Source organism: Chaetura pelagica, unplaced genomic scaffold (genome assembly GCF_000747805.2).
Source record: "Chaetura pelagica isolate M959 unplaced genomic scaffold, ChaPel_1.0 scaffold456, whole genome shotgun sequence".
Taxonomy (NCBI): domain Eukaryota; kingdom Metazoa; phylum Chordata; class Aves; order Apodiformes; family Apodidae; genus Chaetura; species Chaetura pelagica.
The window spans coordinates 478,948-502,499 of NW_009953574.1; the positions used below are offsets into that span (position 1 = coordinate 478,948).

The 23,552-nt window shown below is 41.1% G+C and overlaps 1 protein-coding gene across 1 annotated transcript in view; it reads left to right on the forward strand.

The window, feature by feature from the left end:
• Positions 1-23,552, forward strand: part of LOC104390504 (vascular endothelial growth factor receptor kdr-like) — a 127,310-nt gene that overhangs the window by 39,771 nt on the left and 63,987 nt on the right. The window contains exons 4-9 of the mRNA XM_009999644.1: positions 10,761-10,888; positions 15,266-15,425; positions 16,542-16,678; positions 20,721-20,880; positions 21,446-21,563; positions 23,315-23,490. Coding sequence (XP_009997946.1) covers positions 10,761-10,888; positions 15,266-15,425; positions 16,542-16,678; positions 20,721-20,880; positions 21,446-21,563; positions 23,315-23,490 — 879 coding nt within the window. The remainder of the gene's footprint in view (positions 1-10,760; positions 10,889-15,265; positions 15,426-16,541; positions 16,679-20,720; positions 20,881-21,445; positions 21,564-23,314; positions 23,491-23,552) is intronic.

The following is a 23,552-nucleotide window of genomic DNA, read 5'->3' on the forward strand; positions in this document are numbered from 1 at the left end:
TTCCCTACATTCCTGGCCTGCTGCTTGACACTGAAATGAGAACATGATTGTATCGGAAGCGCTGCTTATTGACTATTATTTCCTGTGCTTGCTTCTGTTTTTACAGCCTCCCTGGTGGAGTTTTTAAGCTCTGCCAGAATCTGGCATGCAGCAGGTCCCCCCCCCAGTGCAATTGAGCTATGACCCCTGTACATCAGTCAGATCATAAGGGACCTGAAGGCAGCAGGGTCAGCCACCATGCCTCAGCTGTGCACTGACAATCTGGAGGGAGAACTCAGGATCTTTATCCTGCATAATTGTTCCCAAGGCCTTTTCTGCTTCCCACTGCAGCTGCAAGTCCTAAGGATCATAATTAAAAAGCAAGACAATGCCCTTCTCCTGTTGCCTATCACCTTGTTGAAAATACAATGTCGCTTAGGGCTGGGACAGAAATAGTTGGGCATTTGTTAACTGCATTGTTCAGCCTCACTGCAACTCTGAGGGATAACCTCTGCAATGCAACGCAGTGCCTGGCTGAACACGGGCTGCAGTGCTGAACAGGAAGAGCAGCCAAGCAACTCTCTCGTGGCTGCTTTTGGACAACAGGGTAAATGGGGAAAGCCCACCCTCAGTCCACAGAAAACACGGTCTCTGCTGACCCAGTTCTGGACCAGTAGCAGTAAGGGCAAGTCTTCACTGCAGAGTAGCTGCCCACATCAAAGCCAAAGTGTTAGAAAGCCCCATGTGAATGGTATTTCCACTGCAAATGCTGCCAAAGCCAGCTAGCCAGTGTCATTTGTCTCTCTCTAGATCCTGCAATTACCCTTCCCAACCAAATGGATACTTCCCTGTGAGGAACATACTCATTTATTTCAACCTTTGAGATTGCTGTGCCAATGGAAAGGGCAGGCTGCCTATTTTGTGTTAAAGTATTGAGAGCCCTCTCTACAATGCTTCCTACGACACATAGAAAATTCAATATTGCTTAGGCAAGGAGGAAAAAAGACAAATCAAGCAAAGATTCGCTCCACCTTCCCCAAGGGCTATCCCAGACCCAAACCTAGAAGAAAGTCAGAACTTGCAGCTCTCAGCTATTTGAAATACTGTTACTGTCAGCAAAGCAACTGTCTCAAAGTAAGCTAGTCCTCAGGGCATCAGCTGGAAGAGCTCTCTGTACCAACTGAAGTGCTGCCTCAGCTTTTGCAGTGATTTCCCTTTGCAGTCCTTAGCTCTATATAGTACTAAGGCATTTACTACACCTTTTTGTACCACTCAGTCCATGCACTAGGTAAGAAAAAGCAAGAGCTTGATTCTGTCTTGCTTCCTTCCAGCAGCAACTTGTTAAGACATTATTACTGTCGTAACTGGAACTGGTCACATCTTGCCAAATAGTGTCTAGAAAAGTTCATCCAAGTTTCCAAGCTGTGGTTTGATTCCTGGCCACATACACCAATAGTACTTCTGTGCTAGAACATAGGGCTAAAGGAAGCAATCTCCTCATCACAGACATGGGGCTAGCAGGCCAGCAACAGGCATCCTTTATCATTCTTTATGCAAAGCAGGGCTGCTATACTGCTTCTTGAAATAATTATGGTCATGTTAGGGCTGGTTCTCAAACAACTACTTCAGAAACACAATTCCCACGTCCTAAAACCAAGATACTAGAATTGGCACAAAATTACGTATATGAGCTTAACACATCAGTGTTATCTGCTACACAAAGGTCCAAATACTCTGGGGTAGAATAACCAATTCCTCTTTGGGCCTAGTGCTGTTCACTTTTGGACCACAGAGTGGTGAACATTTTAAGTGTCTTTCCACTCAGAGCAATTCACCTGCTGGTGTTTCCCTACTTCAGTGTTGCTGTGAGTTAGAAACACGGCAGAACTGAGAGAATAATTTGTTTCCATACATTGTTTTTCCACACTGATGTTCTCAGAAACACCACGTAACTAGAAGATTCCCCTGCAGAGAATCTGAGGCTCCTTTTAAAGGTCATACGGAAATCATGAAGCACAAGCTCCACAGGCTTGAGCCACAGTGCAGTCCTGCCAGGAGTCCAGAGAACAAGAACTGGAAATCAAATGTCAAGCAAGAAAGGCTTCTATATGGCTTTACAGGTCCTGTTAAGGATGTTCTGAAGGAAAAAGGGGGATGCATCCAAGTAGCTTGTCCTCTCAGAGGACACATCTCACTGCTTTTCAGCTCCAGCACCAACGCATTCCCTAGGAAAGGTATGAGCTCTCCCTCGCAAAGCATGAGGAGGAGAGGTGGTACAAGTACTGCATCAGGGTAGAGCATAACATCAACCACATTATTTTCTTTATCAAAAAGTACAGCCAGAGATGTGAAGCCTCATCTTCTCCATCCCTTTCCCACCAAGAGAAACCTAAAAAGGATGAAAGTGCATTAAAGCACCCCTCTACATGATACCATATTTTGGTTCTGATATTCTTTGAAGCTGATTTCTGCCTCCTTAATTCTCTTGACAGTTCACAGAGATAATCTGAACGTGAGAAGCAGAAATGCAGGGCCAGGGTGACAGCCCTGACTTAGGCTTTGGCTTGCTTTCCAGTGAGAACAGAGTGGAGATGCATTTCTTCTTTCTTTCATGCTGGAGACACCGAGACAGCCACATAATGCCAGACACTCAGCAAGCTGAGATAGGCAAATGCTGTCCTGTCTGCTCAGCATGGAGCCCAGCAGATAAGCTGGCTGTCTCACACAGACTGGTGGCAGGGTTTGGAACCATGTCTAGTTAACAGTGTTTAGGGCCACATGACATGAGAATACAGGCTATGTCACTCACTGTGCAGGACCATCTCTGTTGTTCCTCAAATATTAAGAGCTGGATCCAAGGGAAAAGTAAGATGCTTTCCATTCTGAATCAAGACATTCACTATCTTCAAGTCATATCCTAAAGGCTCACTTTTTAAGTGGAGGAGCCTTGTAAGATATGACGATGAGTGAGCAGCATATGTTCCTGGCACCAAGTCAGTGACAGCACTTGACATCCCAGCAGGAAGAGGTAACAATCCCCTCCTTCTCATTGATAAATGGTTTCTAAATGAAAACCTGAAAGCCAAAAATCACAGACGTTTTCCCCACTTTTTCCTTCCTGTTTCTAATCCCCTCAGTAACTGCTAATTGCTGAGCCTTACCCAAGCAGCTAATGTAGGAGACCTGTTCTTAATGATGGGACTTCAGGTAAAGCTGGTGAATGTTTTCTACAAAGTCTGTGTCTGTCTGAAATCAAGTGTTTTTCTGATGCCTGAAACATTATTCCAGCCAAAGTAAGAAGAATCTTTTTTTTTTTTTTTTAAGAAATCTTTCCACGTTCACTTTTGTTTGGCAGTGAAAGCATCTTGCTTCCACAATTTTCGAATTAACACTTTTTAAAGTAACATTTTTCTCCACAAATATTCCCATGTTTCTAAAAGAAAAAAAAATTTTTTTTTTTTTTTTTAAGAAATCTTTCCACGTTCACTTTTGTTTGGCAGTGAAAGCATCTTGCTTCCACAATTTTCGAATTAACACTTTTTAAAGTAACATTTTTCTCCACAAATATTCCCATGTTTCTAACAGTAATCACCAGAGGAAGAATGTACTTCATTTGATCAAAACAGAATGCTTCATGTTGACTCAGAATGGCTTCTGGGGGTTTTGCAGTCACTTTTGTTTTGCCTAAAGAGAAAATATTTTGCTTTCTGTTTAACCTAAATATCCCACCACCACTTCTTTTCACTGGCCTGCCAATCTGAAAAGTTCTTTATTTTCAAAGATCCAATTTCAAAACAAGTGTCTTTATAGAAGTTACTCCTGTACCTGAAAGAAGCTTTGATGGGCTACCAGTAGGAATATAGAGGGCTAGGCAGCTTCCTTGTAAAGCCTTCCAAAATACTCTGACCAAAGCATCACTTAACTGCTAATGATCCCATTAACCTAAAGAACAGCCGATAAATTTTCTCTCAGTGTTTTTGACATTGAAGATAAACTACACAGGGATTGTAGCAGAACATGAATCTTCGAAACTCTGCCAAGGGTTTCCAGCAAAAGTATAACTGAATGAAGAAAATAAATAGTGAAGGTGAGAGAATTATCTTTAGCAGGAACAAAGTGAGGAACAAAATGAGAATGCTCAGGAATTTCACAGCCATGAACAGCCGTGGATGACTGTCCTCAAAGGCCATTTAGTGCTTTTCATCTCTGTGGGCTGATGGATAGTATCTGAAGGGAGAGGTGATGTTCTCTCCACAGCTGTAGATATGATACAAATATCATGGGACAAATTGCTGTCACAGTGTATGAAACATGAGGAGAAATGAAAAGCACTCAAAGTCCTGTACAAAATCCTCTGTGTGTATCTTAGGAGGATGTTTTGAACACTAAGGCAGGTAACACAATGCTGAAAAGTGAAGAGTTGGAGAGAGCCTGAGTGCAACACGCTGAGCTCCCAGGGTATGATGCTGAGGGCGTTCAAGCCCTTCAGCTTCATCAGCTGTCAGGACAGGACTGTGAGCCCTATGGAGAGCAGGATTCAACTGGCAAGTGAACATGACATGATTACAGACCTCCATCACTTCCCAGTAGATAGTCACCTACATTACAGATAGCACTTAACAAAAGAACAGATGTCAGTGCAAGGCAAAGGAGTCCTGTATCTGTGTTGCATGCTGTCACTGCAGAGGCCTGAAGAGGGAACTGCATGTTCCCCAGGCAACTGCTAATACACCAGCTAGTTAAAAGGGACCCTCCCTAAGCTCATCTCAAGCAGTAATTAATCTCTTTCTAGATAGAACGAGAATTTAAACATGAAGGGTTTCACTGAAGGTAAACAATGTTCTTGTAGGCACTTGACCTTTGAGCTGCCTTTGTGTGCAGTCTGCTTGATTCTGCCTGGCTCTGTCCCTGTGGCTGGGCCTCGGGCCCCTTCCCTGCTGCCTCTGCTTCCTTCGCTTTGCTGTTTGTGTTCCCTCTTAAGCTGTGCTGGGTAAACAGTAACACCCTGGCCTGGCTGCAGTTTCCTGCAAACTTCCACTGACCTGGAGAGCTAGACAACCAGTCTGAGACCAAAGGGAAGGGGCCTTTCCCTTGCATTGGAGCTGGTGTTGCAGCTGATAAGTCCTTAACGTGCTCCAGCTCTTGTCTTTCTTCCATATATAAAGGGCTTTCCAGCCCACGGTAAATTACTCTTTCTAATTATCCTATGGGAATTGATGACAGTTTCTTTATGGGCAAGATTCATAAGGCAAATTACCTTCCCAACCCATGAGGAGCAGATGTGCCAAGCTACAAGGAAATATCCTATTTTCATCAAGTGTTTCTTTGCTGAGAATTTTTTCCCCTCAGAGTTCAGTGCTGGTAACTGCAGAGAGGATGACACCTGCGTTTCCCATGCCACAGCTCTCCAAACTGCAACAGTTGAGTGCAAGTGATTTACACCATCTGGAATCAGAGATCTTACTTGAGGCTAAGGTTATCATTTTTAACGAAAACTGACCCTGTCCCTTTTGTTTCAAGAACTTTTGCCTCTGAGAGACTTTTTTACAAGGAGTTAACTGATTGCTGATTAACATAAGGTGGTGAACATGTTTGTAAAGCTGGCAGTGACACTCCTGATGTTCCAGCAGATCATTTTTCCACGCTACAGTCAGTCTGAACTGCATGAAAGATTCAGTTTTTTGTCTGTGCAAACCATAACAAAGGTATCAGTTGGCAGCTGATTAGTTCCCTATTCAATATTTATTCTTTGTCATTTTGTTAAGATTCAAAGCTGAGCCACTTTATACATAGTTATCTGTTAAGTGAACAGTCCAGCTGCCTGGAAAGTGCTTTTCTCAGAGCATCTCCTTGCAATGCAAGTGGGGTCAGCTTGCTCCTGTTTATGTGGGTTTTTAGAGCAGCTGGAGTGAAGCACAAGCAGACTGCAGGACATAGAGAGGTTTGCTCTGTTGCTCTGTGTGCATGGAATTTCAAAATTAGGAAGAAAGAAAGAAAAAAGCTTCCTTGGGCTCACTGACATAACCCAGGGTTACTTCATGCTTGACCTTCACCTGCAACTGCCTTTTCCTTTCTTTTCAGGGTCAGTTTCCACTGATGGCCAAAGTGTAGCCCTAACCTCAGGTTTAAGCTCTCATGCCAGAACTACAGTAGTTTAGCCCTGCAACTACCTGCCACATCAACATCCTCACTCTAGGAGGTGCTCCACCAACTCACACAGGTATCCCACCCTGTCCGAGAGCTCCAATACTGCAGATTGAAATAAGGAGGGAAGGAGGTAGAAAGAGAACCATCTTCAGGCTAAGGCTATAAACTAGAAAAAAAAACAGAGGTAACACAGATTATAGCCACCTGCTCACTGCACAGGGCTCTAGCAAACCTCATTCACTGTAGGAAAGAGAAGGACTCACAAAATAGAAAATATTTCTTTTTTTCAAAGCAGAGTGAGAATAATGCCCAGGAGACCTGACATCTACCAGAAATTAACAATCAATTGTAGCTTAAGCCATCCTCTCCTTTCCCAGCCCAGTCTTTACAACCCAGAAACTGCCTTTTGCTGTTGTTAATTGCACAATGATTTTAAAACACTACCTGGATTTCAAATATTGATGGCAGAAGGATAGATTTATATATTTTGGCTTCCAATTCAGATTGCGTAGTTCCAGCTACTGGCAAGACATATGGCAATTCAGGTGCAGGCTGCTATTAAAAATCAATTAGGAATGAAATATAGCTTCTGTTCCTTATACTGTAAAGCCCTGCTTCCCGTTCCGTGCTCTTCAGTAGATAAATACCACCATGATGACTATCTGTTCTATTTACAGCTGAAAAGAGTAGATTATTTTCAGGCCTGTTGTGAATATGAAAATTTAGTAGAGGTCGGTCTTGGAGGTAGAGAAAAATTATGGCAGAGAATGGGTTTAAATAATTTATTTTTTTTCCCCTGAACAGGAAATACTTTTGAGAAATTTTCTTCTGTCTGACTAAGATACTTCAGTCATTGCTTGATTCAATCTTTCCCAACATTTTAGGATTATTTAACTTTTGCTTAGTTTCCTTCTTTTGATTTATGTTACTTTTTAAACAAACAGTGTTATTCTGAAACTCCCTCTACAAATACTGGCACAAATATCTTTAAATTCAATGTTCCTATCTTTTCAGTCAAAACAATTAGTCAAAATTTGATCCAGAGTTGTGAATAGTCTGGTATCAAGAAGCTCTTTTTTTTCACAGCAAGTTTCCTCTTGCCCTGTATTCTTGTCCTACCCCCCTGTCACACAGCATGCTCCTTGTTCTCTCTTTTTCTCCACAGGACTAGAAATACATGTGAAAACACTTCCCTTAACACTTTTTTGCACCCCCACTGTTTGTTGCAAATACACAAAAACTTATATTCTCTGCTTTTTCCTGTAACAAATAATCCAAGGATTTTTTTTAATAATCTAGTGTTTTATTTTAAACAGAAAGGCCCTTTGCCATTTGCATAAGCTTTAAAACTGGCTATAGAAATATCATCACATTTGATACCTCCAATTATGGTTTAGCTGGAGAACATGACTGCAGAGGTGTTAAGCAACACAGATACTCAGAGACAAGCACTAAACACATTTTCATAACTCCACAGATTAATTTAGCAGACCTGGTGGGAAAGTGTACAAGACACTGGATTCAGCACAAATATTTTCTATTTGTTTTAGGGACTGGAACAAGCTACAAAATTGTGGTCCAGAGATCAGGTTTCTCAGCTCAAGGCTTGATTAGAATCAGTGCCAGTCTAACCAAGAAGTTCAGATGTGTATCTGAAGCTTCCTAAATGTGGGAAGATTACAGGACTAATTTTCTAATTCTAATGAGTCTCTCACATAATGCTTCTTGCAATGCTCTTACTCAGAAGTACATGTTTTTTGTGTTTTTTTTTACAAACAAATCCAGTCAGAATAAATCAATGGCATGGAATAACAGCTGACACGAAAAGACATTATTAGAAACTATAGACACAATCCAGATTTCTGGTCTTTATCTTTTGTTTTACTGCCTGGTATTCAGTGCTACCAATCAGCTCCTTGTCACAGCTCCCCACATTTAGCACACATCTCTTGTCCTTGCACAGTGACAAAAGTGCCTTTTGTAAAACATCATCATAACACATGACCTTTTTGATACACACAAGGAGCTCCAACCAACGTCTGCTCTCATAGCAATGAAGCACACAGCACATATTTTGCCCACTAAGAATCTTGTATCCAGTTCTCAGAGCTAAAATTAAGCCATCAAAAATTCAAAAGGTGATGGTCCCACTCTCATGTTCTCATGAGTGAAACTGACTTGGATTGTGAGGCAAAGGAACTCCAGCTCTGCACCAAACTAATTCTTTGAAAACTAATTCCAAGTGACAGAACTTAGATATTTCCATTACATTCCTTAATCAAAGACTATTACAATTAACCAGGAAATGAACACTGATATCCCCAAATGAATGAGCTGTTCCCAGCTGAGTTACCAGTTGAGGGGAAATAAAAACAAAGCAAGTGCCAAAAAAACAACTCTGTTTTCCTTTGTCAGTGGAGCTGTGGAAGAGCAAATCCAAACCTCACCCTGCATGTTCAAAGTGTTGTGCAAGTCACCAGTAAGCTTAGTTATATGGCTTATATGTCACTCACTTGTCACCCAGAGAAATTCAACATAAATAAATGCTCCACTTACTGTTCAATTACAGATTCTCCAGCATGGGGTACAGGAGAGCAGCCTGACACAGTTAAGCAGATAGCTTTACTCCAGCAAACTTCACCTGGGGCTTCCTTCAGTCACAGAGCAGCTGCCACCAACCCTAGATGCAAAACAAGTATGCACTTCAGTGAAAGCACTGGGGCCAACTGACCTGGCACCCTGGTGCTAAACCAGGACAGTCACACCATTCAGGCTCTGAAACCCAACCTGGGCCTTTGGTCTTTGCGTTCCAGAGGTGCCTGCCCAGACCTGAGGGCACGTGCAGCCCCACTGCAGGCAGCCCCACTGCAGGCAGCCCCACTGCAGACACCCGCACACCGCCCTCGTGCCCCGCTCGGAGCCTGCAAGGCGGGAAACGCTGCACGTGGCCCGGGCGCTGTCCAGCACAGCCCTCCTGAAGCGGCGGCTCCTGCGCCTCGCGGGCTGCGCCAGCGCCGCCTCCGCTCCCCTCAACCTGCTGCACAGGGAGGGCCCCTGGGAGGGCTCCCCAAGGTCTGCAGGGAGTGTTGCCATCTTGGTGTGGCCGTGCATGGGCTTTTTCATGGATCTGCACAGAGATTGGCTCTTCTGGGCAATTCCCAGATGAACAGTGGGGCTCTGTCCACCACGCAATAAGTAATTGATTTTTTTTCCTGTTAAAAAGTCCCTTAAAAGTACATCAGGAATAAGAGAGGAAACATGAAATAAGGATACAAGGTTACTTCAGGAAGTACATTATCTTAATCTAGAAAGACACTTTTCCTCATTATACAGCGTCAGTGAACCAGTTGCCTACACTTTTCTAAAGCTGTAGGTGTTTGGCCACTGTTGAAGGCTGATCCGTAGCAGTGGCTGTGGCAGCACCAGCTGCCTGCATTCCTTACCAGTTTAGCCCATTTAGGAACAGTTGAGCCTTCTTTTGAAAACTGATTATCATTTCCTCATAGCACATCCTTTTTAAAATACCGTCAGAATATTTTAAAGCATATTTTTGTCACCTAGATTGTTCACAAACTTTGAATGTCAGCTATTTCCCATGCTTTAGGTGAAGCCATTTCCAAAATATAACTGTGTGGAGGCAGGGCCCAAACCCAGGATCAGCAGGTTGAGGTTACGGCACAGGGGGCACATCCTTTCCTGTCAACAGTATAATCCAAACCAAAAGGGGTTGACTGCCTGCACTGTGTGGTGTAGATGGTATTGCTTTAGCTGAATGGTATTTGAAACTTTGTACCATAAGAATATTAAGCCAAAGAATTGTTTTTTGAATAATCTTGAAGGTTTTAGGATTAAACATTATTTTAATTTGCACAAACATTTTAAAATGCACAAAGATTATTTCAATTTTCTGATCACCATTGCTGTATTCATACAATGAAAAAAATCCAGACTCAGAAACTCTATTAACTTAAACTACCATAGATTCTTATTTATCTCTATGGCTTATGTATATCCTATCTGATTTATTGTGGCAGATCTGTAGAAAATCCAACAGTTCTACAAGAGTGTGGGCAAGTTACTTCACTATTAGCTTAAACAGATTATTCCTGCCAAGCTTTGAATGTTGTGGGTCTGCATTCCCTTCTTGCATGCTTTCTGCACTATTCTAGAAATTATAATCGACATTTAAAAGTTGTGTTTTTTTTTTTCTTTCAGTAGCTTTACCTTAACTGCTGTAAACCTTGTGTAACTCTTAACTGTTGTGGCACTCAGGAGTGCTGTGGGATAGTATCACCTATGGAAGAAAGTCAGAGCACTGGCGAAAGAACCAATTCCAGTGCCTTGAAGACCTGCTGAGCTGATTTATTAGCTTCATTTTTACAGATGGGGAATTTATAAGAAAAGGGGTTTTAACAAGATCACACTGCAAACTGGTGAAACAGGGTTAGAATAGGGGCATGAGCTATAATCCCCACATGACAGTGGCATTTGCAAACAAGCAAGATGTGACTGGATGTCTTGTCACACGCTACAGTGAGCCTTCTATGGGCAGTTAGCTACTCAGATTACAGTGCCCTTCTGGTCATTGATCAGCAAAGGAGCAGTTTTGCAAATCAATGTTCTTTTCCCTGCAGACTACAGAAATCCATTTGTGCAGATTCACCCGGAACATCCCAAAGTAATCTACATTTTAGATGCTAACCAAACGGTGGTTGTCCCCTGCCGAGTTACCTCACCAGATATCAAACCTAAGCTTACCCAGGTAAGTGACTGTTTCAGAGAAATTAAATCCATTCAGAGGTCTGGGCTGCCAACACAATGGGTAAAAATAAAAAACGTTTGCAGCTAGATAAGTTTCAGAAAAAAAATAGCAAAGACACTGAAAATCCAGAAGCACAGTCCTGCTCTTGCACTGTATTACTATTGTACTGTGTACAAGGGTGTTTGGGGGAACAGGCTGAGTTTATCACATATTTTTCTCATCTTGTGGCTTGATGTTCCTCCATAAAATGGCAAAAACAGATGACAAGGCATTATTTTTCTTCCAAATTCTTTGCATTGAACCTGGCTATTAGCTATCCTCATGAAAGCTCTTTTTATATAATCTATATATAATATGAAGATCTATATAGAATATAAGGATCTATGTTGATCTTTATATCCTCTTTAATACCTTGAACTGCCTAAGAGCAGTTGCCCACTTTTGCAAGTTTCAGCCTTAGGAATAAATGGCTACAGCATCCATCCCTTCAGCAGCAGTTACATCTGAATGTCAAGGTTATGGAATGGTCTGTGGAGGCCAAGGCCATTTTGTATAATAAAAATGGAAATGTAAGGTCTGGGGCTTCCTCAATCAATGGAGACCTAGTCACTCATTTAAAGGGCTTTAGAGTTGCTCCACAGAGAAGCCTATCATGGAGTGAGGAACAGAACATAGGTCTCCTGGCTCCAATCCTGCCTTTTACCTAATAGGTTGTGTGTCTTTCCATTCCCCTGCTAGGCTGACTGTCTGAGCTGTCCTAACGGGAACAAGAGCTCATCCTCTGCCCCTTTTCCACAGCCTGTTCTGGAGGGGCTGTGGGAGATGATGTAATTCTGCTGGATGTGGCATGATAGCACAGCACATGCAGATAGGCTGCTGCTGTGCTGGTAGAGGGGGCTGAGGACCTCTGCCCCTCTTAGCAGTTAGATGTCTTGGTTGTGAGATGTCTGCTTCTCCTGAGAGACAGCACATGAAATCACGGAGGCCTGTGACAGTGCTCAGGCTCCTGCTGAGACCAATGGCAAATTTCCAGCAGACGTGCAGAGGGACAGCAGTGACCTTATTGCTTTAGCAGATCTCTATTTTTAAATGTTGTCACTAGGGATTAAAAGCAGGGGAATAAGACTTCTCTCCAGTTATAGCTTATCACTTTAGCTTGGATAAGTGTTATCACCTTCTCCTTGGCTATAAAAATGAATAATCCCCATCTTATTTTAGCCTGCTTCAACCCATTTCATTGCTGGAGTACTGCTGCTGACTTGGACGCAGTCACATGAGCCTAGAAGTGGCCTTAGAACCATGGCCAAGCAGACCTCCACATTTATTACCTTATTTATTGGCAGCCCTGGTCTCACTGCTTGCCAACTAAATCCTCTCACAGTAATTTCTTCAAACACAAACTGGAGCCCTTTACCTTGCTGCAAGCTGCTGCTGGAATAAAATCTTCACTGAAATCTCCCTTTTGAATTGCAAAGAAAATTGTCCTCAACAAGATTTTTAACCTTCAAGGAAAGAGCAGCAGGGCTGCAGGGCGAGGAGGTAGATGTTGAGTGCTGCTTCCCAAAGGAACCCCCCTGAGGCTGTGAGGGATGTGCTCTGGGAGGCGTTTTGGCTTCGGGAGCCACCAGCCCCAGGCTCCATCCACGGAAAACCACCGCTTGTTTTGCCCTGTCTGGGAATTTCACAGCGCCGTGAGGAGCCAAGGTGGCGGCTTCCTGTGCAAAGAGGAAGCAGGGCGGGAGAGGGGTGGAGGTGAGGATGGGGGAGGAGAGGTGAATAAGGCCATCAGACATATTTAGAACATCCTCTTCTTCCAAATTTAAGCTCCAATAGACAACAGGCTTCAAAGGGAGGAAAGTCGCCATGACTTCCTTCAAGCAGTATTTCTTGTTTGATTGTTTAAATATATGTTTTTTAATATTTTATGAAGATGTTTAATATGTGTGTAGTGTTGAAAAGGGCCTCCTGAGTCAGGTTATTTTTTCTTTCCCCTTCCACTAGCCATCAGGGAGCAGAACTGCCAAACTATGAAGTTCAGCTTTATCACATTTTATTATTCTTGTAGAAAATGTACTTTTTTCCACTGTAAATTAAGTTCCTTATGTTACCATTATACTTTAAAATCATTGCACTCTCTGGCCTTTAAATATGTATGGGGAAAGGTACCTCTTACTAATACTAAACAGATCCCAGCTGACTGTACATATCATTTTTGTTATTAATATACCCGTGCTAAGACACAAAATTAAAACTTCTAATTTTGACCAATGCAATTTTAATTCTGGGCCAAAGAAAATAATTTTCAGTTTTCTCAGATATGCTTAGCCACTCATCTGGTTTGGTGTGCATTTGCCACTTACAGGTTTGACCTTCATGGGTGTTAAAGCATGATTCAGCCTCAGGTCTCAAATCTCTTTCTGTAATTCTCCTGAATTTTCCTAATGGTTCTGAGCAGAGATGCCACAGCTTGATTACCTCAAAAGTATTTCTGTGAAATCCAGATTTCCTACTACTCTCAGAGAGTGCTGCTGTTCCAAAAGAAAGCAGCCATCTCACTGTGCCACAGCAACGTCACCAGTCACTGCCCCAGAGTCTTAATTCCTTTGTCTTCGGTCTGTGCTGAATACATAATAACAAAAGACCTAAACCAATGCCAATCTGATCAGTTGTGTGTTCATAGGAGAGGTATGAGCAACATCTCTCAATGCCCAGAGCTGAAATTTCTTCAGAACAGGATTATTTAAACTGAATCCTGCTTAAACCTCACTGCCATACAAGACTACTGTTTGTTTGGAGACAGAAAAACTAATTTTATGCTGCATAACAACAAGAGCAAAACTATTATGTCATTGGGAAAATTCCCACTTGCAGTCCCTAGAGCAGATCTTTCCTTGGTTAGCTCTAAAAGCTAAAACAAGGTAGCTCTGAAAAGGAAAACATTAACGTGCCTCATCTTTGAGAAGTATATAAGAAGAAGGAAGGAGAAACTGTGTGCAAATAACTAAAGTTATCATGTGGCAGCTGCAGGGACACGAGTCTCCCCAAACCCTTCCCTGTTCAGCCTAAAGTGATCCCAACTCCTACAGCACTAAGAAGGAAGGAGAAACTGTGTGCAAATAAAGTTATCATGTGGCAACTGCAGGGACATGAGTCTCCCCAAACCCTTCCCTGCTCAGCCTAAAGTGATCCCAACTCCTACAGCACAGCTTTGATCCTGAATACCCTCCCTGTGTCCTGCTGGGAAAACGAGACGCGCAGCCTGTGCTTCCATTCACCTGCCTGTATATAGGCTGAAATGGGTGACTATCAGTGATCTGCTCTTTTCAAGACAGTTATTTGTCTGCATTTAATTTCACTTATTTATTTTCTACATCATAATCCAAGTATTTAAAAATTATTGGAAAGTAAGTTGCATATTCTCTAGCAAATAGATTATTTTTCTGTGTGTTAATAATAATAAAAATAAGCTAATTATTCCCACCAACAAAAGCTAAAACTGCTTGTCATTGGTGCTGTCCCAGGGCATACAGAGGGTTCATTCTTATTAAAGGAATTTTTGCTCTAGTTTATTTTCCACATTTGCCTTTTGTATTCTCACTTCTTACTCATGGGAAGAACTTACAGATACTGCTTTTCCAAGACTCTCAGAACACTACAAGTGTTTGTGAATTTAGGACCAAAAAAGTCTGTGTTACCAAGTCCCTTTATTTCTGCCATCCTATGATTTACCATCTTAAGTCATCCAGGCTGCTTCAGTACCTAGTGGAAATCAATAGGCTGCTTTGAAAGTGTCTCATCCTTTCCTGTGATACAGAGAGGATCTGATGACAAGCCACAGACCATCACTTACAGATGGCTGCCATCAGGTGAATTACTGACATGACTATTTCTGATTTTTTGGGGTTTAACTTCACATGTATTTTTAAAGTACTGTGAGATCCCAGTAAAACAGGCAGTAGTTACATGTAGCAATAGGAGAAGCAAATTTTGTTCTTAAACACTTCCAAAAATATTATCCTAAAAAATTCCTACAAGATAGGCATAACTATTTCCAGTAAAGAGATGAGGGAAATGGGACCTACAATGGGCAGCATGGTATCTTGCCTAAGATCTGAGAGGACTGGGGCTACTGAATCAAAAGCCCCAGTTATGATGTCCAAGTTTTGGATTTCAAAGACAGTCATACCTTAGGGAGGGCTTTTCCATTTTTCTTATGTTGATCTTGCTGAAGATATGTGTGGAATGAGACCACCAACCACTCTGAAAGGTCAAATATCTACCCTGTCTCTAAAGCAGAACAGCCTCGGCTGGTTGCCTCAATGGTCTGAGGGAAAAGGGAATGTCTCACAAGCCTCCTATCTGTCTGTTCTCTTTCAGTATCCTTCTTCTGTAGAGGTGAAATTCAAGAGGATGGTGTGGGACCCAAGAAGAGGATTTGTCATCCCCTCTAATTCTTTTGTTTACTCTGGAGTACTCACATGCACTGCAAATGTCAATGGAAGTGTGTTCACCTCCTTTTACCTAGCACAGAGACTGGGTGAGTGACTTCTGTGTGCCAAGGAATGACCACAATGTTTCTGTTTCATAACAGAGCCCCTGGGTATAATTTCTTGGTTAGCCTCAATTATATCTGATCTATCTAATTGGTATGTATCTGTAGCAAGTCCAAGTCGGAACACTAAAAGCAAACTCATTCTTCCCCTTTTTTCTTATTCAATAGATCTTGGGTTTGATCCACTCCTGGTTTTGAACAATTACCAAGTGTTGAGGTGGTACAAAATAGGAGTATTTTTTTCAAACCCTACCAAGGCTTTGTTTGCTTGGATGGAGTTATATTTACATTAAAACAACTGCTTGTTTAGCAGAAACCAAACAGTAGCTTTCTTTTTGCTCCTGGTCATTAAACACACAAAATCATGGTATAAAAATCTTTTTAAACTGCTAATTCAAATCTTTACCTTTTTATACAGTTTCTCTCTGTGATTTACTGTACCTTTTACCTTGTATTTACAGTTGAGCTTCAGCTCAGAATCAAAAATCTGAATTTGAAGCAACTAAACATTACATTTTTGAGTGCTGGGGATTTATATGAAGCAATTATATTTGTTTTTACCTTTGTTTTCAATGTATTTTCTTTCTCTCCTCATACATTACATTTTTGACAGAGGAGAGTTTATTGTGACTCATTCCCATTAGATCATGGCATCCTTCTATACAATTAGCACTCTGCTTTCAACAACAGGCTTATGAATAGCATGGCAGCAAAATAAAAGCCTGTAAATCTCTCTTGCTTCACTGTTGGAATATTTTTTTTAATTATTTTTTTTTCACTAGAATTATGGATGCAAAGCTAAAAAACCCATTAGGTCACCCCTCTCTAGCCTGAGAGGACACAGGCAATACCTGACTCTACCATGTGTCACAGTGCAGTGGTTAGATGTGTGTTCAGTGTGGGGCATCACACACACGATGCAGGCTTATTTCAAAGCTGATATTTTTAAGGAATCAATAAATATGTAACACCAGGATTTGAGGATCCTGTTCAGAAAGGAAAGGTAGCTGACATCAGAAAGCAAGAGAAACATGTCTCATGTTTTACAAAAATTAAATCAGAGAGTGCTGTGTGGTTAGACCTTTGCTTTTTTCATTTCAGAGGGCAGAGCACAGAACCTGGATCTGAAGGCAACTCCCAGAAAACTGCTGGTTGGTGAAACTCTCTATTTGGAGTGCAGAGCAGAAACCTTCAGCAATGGTCGCATTGGGCTCATATGGACATGTCCTAATGGGAGAGTGAGTTGATGAAAATTCAGTATTCTGCTGTCCTGCAGTTTCCCCTACCCAAAAGAATGATCTGCTCACAGAGCTGAGTAAACCCTAACTACTAGTTATTCTGAAATATAGCCAAGTGTCTGTAAGCCTGCAATTGATAGTATTTTTAGTTAGAACTAATCTAAAACTTAACAGACCATCTCAAACCTGCAAATCAAACTGCAAGTCTCAAGCTAAATATATGCATGTGGGAAAATCCAGGAGTGTATTTTTCCTCTTGGGAAGAATAGCTGTCTCATTTCTTCTGGCCTTTTTGCTTATTCCAGCTCACAGGAACAAATCCCAAAGGCAGCCATGCAGGTTGCAAGCTGTCAGCCTGCTTGACCGTCTTGGCATATATTAAGTAGGAAAAAGTGAAACAAAAGCCAATGGTATCTGCTGGAATCTCCACCAAAGAATGAAATTTGAATTCTGAGCATAGGCTCTTGAGCTTTCTGTGCAATGCAATACAAAAATGCTGAATTTGAAGTAGAAACATGTATGGCACCGAGCATTTGCTTTAGTGTACTAAACCCCTTCAGTTGTCCTAAGGGAAAACCAAAGGAAGAAGGAGTATTTTCCAAATCAGTTCATTTATCTGAGATACTACTTATGGCTCTATTTGATGCTTGGAATGAAAATTACTGTGTTTTTTTGTTTGTTTGTTTGTTTTTTTCTTTTTAGTTCAGCAAAGTATACAATTCAAAGAAGCATCTAAGCTTCTTGAAAGAAGATTAAAATGTGATTCTTAAACATTAATTATTATTGACTTAGTGAAAGAATGTCTGATTTTATTTTGGTGAAGAAAGCACAGAAAATATAACAGAATTTGTAGAAGTGCAAGCAATATGGTGCTACTGAATTTTGTTTCTTAACCCCGTGGGATGGAAGAGGGTTGCTTTTCTATAAACCCTCCTTAGATTTCTAACATTATAAATGTAAAATGTATTGGCTAAATCTCTGGGATCAAAATAGGAAATTGCATTGGCACTTGGCTGTCATAATATATTTTTGTAATAATATATTTCTTTCAGAAAACAGGAGTTTTTGAAGACAGAAAAATACTGACTGTGACAAAAAAACACAAGGCAAAACCAAAAAAAAACCAAAGCTCAACTCTGACCCTATAGATACCAAGGGCATTTTTGCAATGAGATCCCTGAGATTTGGTCCCTGAGAAGGGCTGATCTATGATGCATCCCCTGATTTACCTGCCTGCCCAGATTTCAGCAGAGGAGTGCCACAGTTTCACTCTGCTCCTCTCTGTTATTAGACTTGATAATGAAAACTCACACAGGAGCTCATTTTACTGATCTGTCTTCTAGTTTTTTGTTTCAGTGATGGAGAGATATGGTAATTTTGATATGAATCACTGCTTTGCTTTACTGGCAGAGTTTGAAAAGAAGAACAAATTAATCCAGTTTATGCTGCTTTTTGACCTCTCTTTTCTGACTTCCAGCATCCTTATCCTAAAAAAACAATGAAGCAGAGTGGCACGGTGAATAAAGTTCAGAGTAACCTGACAATTGAAAATGTCACCATGCAAGATGGAGGCGTGTATATATGCTACCAAGGCTTTGTTTGCTTGGATGGAGTTATATTTACATTAAAACAACTGCTTGTTTAGCAGAAACCAAACAGTAGCTTTCTTTTTGCTCCTGGTCATTAAACACACAAAATCATGGTATAAAAATCTTTTTAAACTGCTAATTCAAATCTTTACTTTTTTATACAGTTTCTCTCTGTGATTTACTGTACCTTTTACCTTGTATTTACAGTTGAGCTTCAGCTCAGAATCAAAAATCTGAATTTGAAGCAACTAAACATTACATTTTTGAGTGCTGGGGATTTATATGAAGCAATTATATTTGTTTTTACCTTTGTTTTCAATGTATTTTCTTTCTCTCCTCATACATTACATTTTTGACAGAGGAGAGTTTATTGTGACTCATTCCCATTAGATCATGGCATCCTTCTATACAATTAGCACTCTGCTTTCAACAACAGGCTTATGAATAGCATGGCAGCAAAATAAAAGCCTGTAAATCTCTCTTGCTTCACTGTTGGAATATTTTTTTTAATTATTTTTTTTTCACTAGAATTATGGATGCAAAGCTAAAAAACCCATTAGGTCACCCCTCTCTAGCCTGAGAGGACACAGGCAATACCTGACTCTACCATGTGTCACAGTGCAGTGGTTAGATGTGTGTTCAGTGTGGGGCATCACACACACGATGCAGGCTTATTTCAAAGCTGATATTTTTAAGGAATCAATAAATATGTAACACCAGGATTTGAGGATCCTGTTCAGAAAGGAAAGGTAGCTGACATCAGAAAGAAGAGAAACATGTCTCATGTTTTACAAAAATTAATTCAGAAAGTGCTGTGTGGTTAGACCTTTGCTTTTTTCATTTCAGAGGGCAGAGCACAGAACCTGGATCTGAAGGCAACTCCCAGAAAACTGCTGGTTGGTGAAACTCTCTATTTGGAGTGCAGAGCAGAAACCTTCAGCAATGGTCGCATTGGGCTCATATGGACATGTCCTAATGGGAGAGTGAGTTGATGAAAATTCAGTATTCTGCTGTCCTGCAGTTTCCCCTACCCAAAAGAATGATCTGCTCACAGAGCTGAGTAAACCCTAACTACTAGTTATTCTGAAATATAGCCAAGTGTCTGTAAGCCTGCAATTGATAGTATTTTTAGTTAGAACTAATCTAAAACTTAACAGACCATCTCAAACCTGCAAATCAAACTGCAAGTCTCAAGCTAAATATATGCATGTGGGAAAATCCAGGAGTGTATTTTTCCTGTTGGGAAGAATAGCTGTCTCATTTCTTCTGGCCTTTTTGCTTATTCCAGCTCACAGGGACAAATCCCAAAGGCAGCCATGCAGGTTGCAAGCTGTCAGCCTGCTTGACCGTCTTGGCATATATTAAGTAGGAAAAAGTGAAACAAAAGCCAATGGTATCTGCTGGAATCTCCACCAAAGAATGAAATTTGAATTCTGAGCATAGGCTCTTGAGCTTTCTGTGCAATGCAATACAAAAATGCTGAATTTGAAGTAGAAACATGTATGGCACCGAGCATTTGCTTTAGTGTACTAAACCCCTTCAGTTCTCCTAAAGAAAAACCAAAGGAAGAAGGAGTATTTTCCAAATCAGTTCATTTATCTGAGATACTACTTATGGCTCTATTTGATGCTTGGAATGAAAATTACTGTGTTTTGTTTTGTGTTTTTTTTCTTTTTAGTTCAGCAAAGTATACAATTCAAAGAAGCATCTAAGCTTCTTGAAAGAAGATTAAAATGTGATTCTTAAACATTAATTATTATTGACTTAGTGAAAGAATGTCTGATTTTATTTTGGTGAAGAAAGCACAGAAAATATAACAGAATTTGTAGAAGTGCAAGCAATATGGTGCTACTGAATTTTGTTTCTTAACCCCGTGGGATGGAAGAGGGTTGCTTTTCTATAAACCCTCCTTAGATTTCTAACATTATAAATGTAAAATGTATTGGCTAAATCTCTGGGATCAAAATAGGAAATTGCATTGGCACTTGGCTGTCATAATATATTTTTGTAATAATATATTTCTTTCAGAAAACAGGAGTTTTTGAAGACAGAAAAATACTGACTGTGACAAAAAAACACAAGGCAAAACCAAAAAAAAACCAAAGCTCAACTCTGACCCTATAGATACCAAGGGCATTTTTGCAATGAGATCCCTGAGATTTGGTCCCTGAGAAGGGCTGATCTATGATGCATCCCCTGATTTACCTGCCTGCCCAGATTTCAGCAGAGGAGTGCCACAGTTTCACTCTGCTCCTCTCTGTTATTAGACTTGATAATGAAAACTCACACAGGAGCTCATTTTACTGATCTGTCTTCTAGTTTTTTGTTTCAGTGATGGAGAGATATGGTAATTTTGATATGAATCACTGCTTTGCTTTACTGGCAGAGTTTGAAAAGAAGAACAAATTAATCCAGTTTATGCTGCTTTTTGACCTCTCTTTTCTGACTTCCAGCATCCTTATCCTAAAAAAACAATGAAGCAGAGTGGCACGGTGAATAAAGTTCAGAGTAACCTGACAATTGAAAATGTCACCATGCAAGATGGAGGCGTGTATATATGCAAAACATTCAATGTAACAAGGCTGGAGGCCAATGTCACAGTTACAGTGTATGGTAAGTTCTGCAGCTAAACCAGAACACCCAAGAACAAAGATTGTTACATTAAATCTATTGATATGCAGATGGCATTAGGAAGAATGTCAACTAGTTGAAACAACCATTAATCATCTATAATCACCAATCTATGACATAGTCAGCACCCATCACTTTGTTTTCAAAGAAACTTTAGAGAGTTCATGACTGAGATGTGTCTGAAGACACTGATTAACTGAGAGCTGAACTGTTTTGAAAAAGCTGACATCAAGTGGGGTTGCCACTTTCCTGGAAAACTGGCCTGCATTCACAGGATACCCCAGCCATCTTTTACACACTGCTCCAGGAGTAATGCAGATGCAATTCTCTGCTTTAAAAACCTTCCTTTGGAGATAGACCTTCCTGGCTGTGGCTGAGCTTTGCAGGGGAACTGGGGTAACATCTTGTCATTCCATTTGACTGTCTGCAGCTTCTGAGGATCTGTATTGCAAAAAATCCTAGATATACACAACACAAGTCAAAGCTGTGAGCACTGTAGTGTGGTAGATCTGCCATAACTTCTCTTCCTGTTCATTTTTCCTTCCAGACAAACCTTTCATTACAGTTTCACACAAGAAAGGGCCTTACTATGAGATTACATCAGGACACAAGTCACTGAAACTGGCTGCAAAGGTGGACGCCTTTCCTCGTCCAAGTGTCACCTGGTGAGTACCATCAGTTTGAGCAAAATCAGGAATACACAACCTTCTTTTGGGCTCCTGCCAAGAATACATTTTCAGTGTTCCTTACCACGCAGATAAAAGATGAGAGCTGGGAATGCTCAGGAGATGTGACTACTTTCTGTGCTGACATGCTCCATGAAGCTGGGCAAGCCATACCTCTTTCCTATACTCCTTATCTCTTCTAGTCATGCAGAAAGGTCCCTCTACAGGAAAAATGGGGGTTTCATTTACCCTGGACACAGAACTGTTAGGAAGATTCAAGTAGAAAACTACTGGTGAAGAGTTGCCAGTTTCCCACCATTAGTGGTGGTCAGTCTGCAAGGAGGCACTACATAATAGAAAGCTGCAGGACACATTCTCAATATGAGAAATTGTTTCTCTTCATAACTTTCATATAAATTTCTCCATTCCAGTACCACCAGCAATGTCAGATCCATGCAGACAATGCAGTGAATCTTCTTGAGCAAACTAAGGGCTTCACAAGGACTGTAATGGATCAGCTTAATAGGAGGGGCAAGATGTCAGCAACTCAGGGAGACATTCATTTCTGTCTTTACCCTTGCATCACTTGTCCTCTCTTTTTCTAGACTTCTTCCATGCTTCATTCTACAGTGGGTCTTTAACAACCCCATCCAACACCTTATACATCTTTAACTGTCTGAAACCCCATACAACAGCTGGTGTAGCACCTGCTCAGAGCACTTTTCCTGGCCAGTTGAGTGCCACTCAGGGGGGACCTGACAGTCACAAAAGGTATTGGTCAGGGATGAGTTTACTGCATTTTTTTTTGACACTGAAAAACATGAAAATCTTTAATAATCAGACCAGTGAAATAACTGCTGTCAGGAGATATTTTTAATTGTTGCTGTTATTTAGGAGATGGAAATGGTTTTTTTGAGTTGAAGTGGGGACTGTCTCCCTTTCCTGTGCCAAGGCTTTGTTCCCAGGGCTCAGCATGAGCTGCTTGGGAGCTGCCTGGGACCACCAGGGCTGCCTTCCCTTCATGTTCTAAGCTACAGCTGTTGATGTTGGAGGTCTCTCAATACAGTTGTTTAAACGACTGTAAAGGAGGTTTCCAGCATTTGCAGGCAGTAGGACACATGCCCCAGATTCTTCTTCCACCAAGCCTAAACCTCTGTGTGTGGCAAAGTCTGGCCTATTTCATATTCATAGCCCAAATCAGATTAGCAGTGAAGAGGAGTCTGCTCATGCAGACTCTGCTATCCTACTCTTAGCTCCTGAAGGTTCAAGACTGTCAATTCCTCACTGACTTTCCTGTTGACCATAAATTTTCCAGGTCACAGACTTCAGGTTTTTCAGAAACAGTACAGGATCACACATACACATGGAAGGACAATTCTGCTTAATTATTATCTTGTTGTAAAATGATTACATAAATTTTGGCTAATCTACGATTTCCTGCACTTAATATTGAATATCCAGCATAATTTGGGGGCATCTAGACGTCCATTTCTGACCACAGTTGAGCATGTGAGAGGCACTGCTCATTCAGACCTATTGAAATAGCTTTTTCTCATCCCACAGAACTGCAGGTGCTACTCAGTTTTAATGTGGAAAGAGAAAAGGAATAGAAGTCTAATTCAAGCAGTGATTATAGATGCTGTTTCCAAAGCATGACGTTTTCACCACCCTAACCTGAGTAATAGTTAGGTTTTCTGAGAGTTAACATGCATGCATGAACATGATGAGCCTTGATGGGACTTTCAAAACAGGTACAAGGATGGCAAACTGATTAAGGATAACCACACCTGCTATGAGCCAGATCCTATGAAGTACAGACTGGGCATAAGAGACGTGAGACCAAAGCATGCTGGAAACTACACCATCGTCTTGAGCAACGCAAAATACGGCCTCTATAAGAACCTCACTATGCAGCTGGTAGTGACAGGTAAGGACTTGATGTTTGTAATGACTTCTACTAGGTTCTTTCTCATTTTTTACCTGATCCAG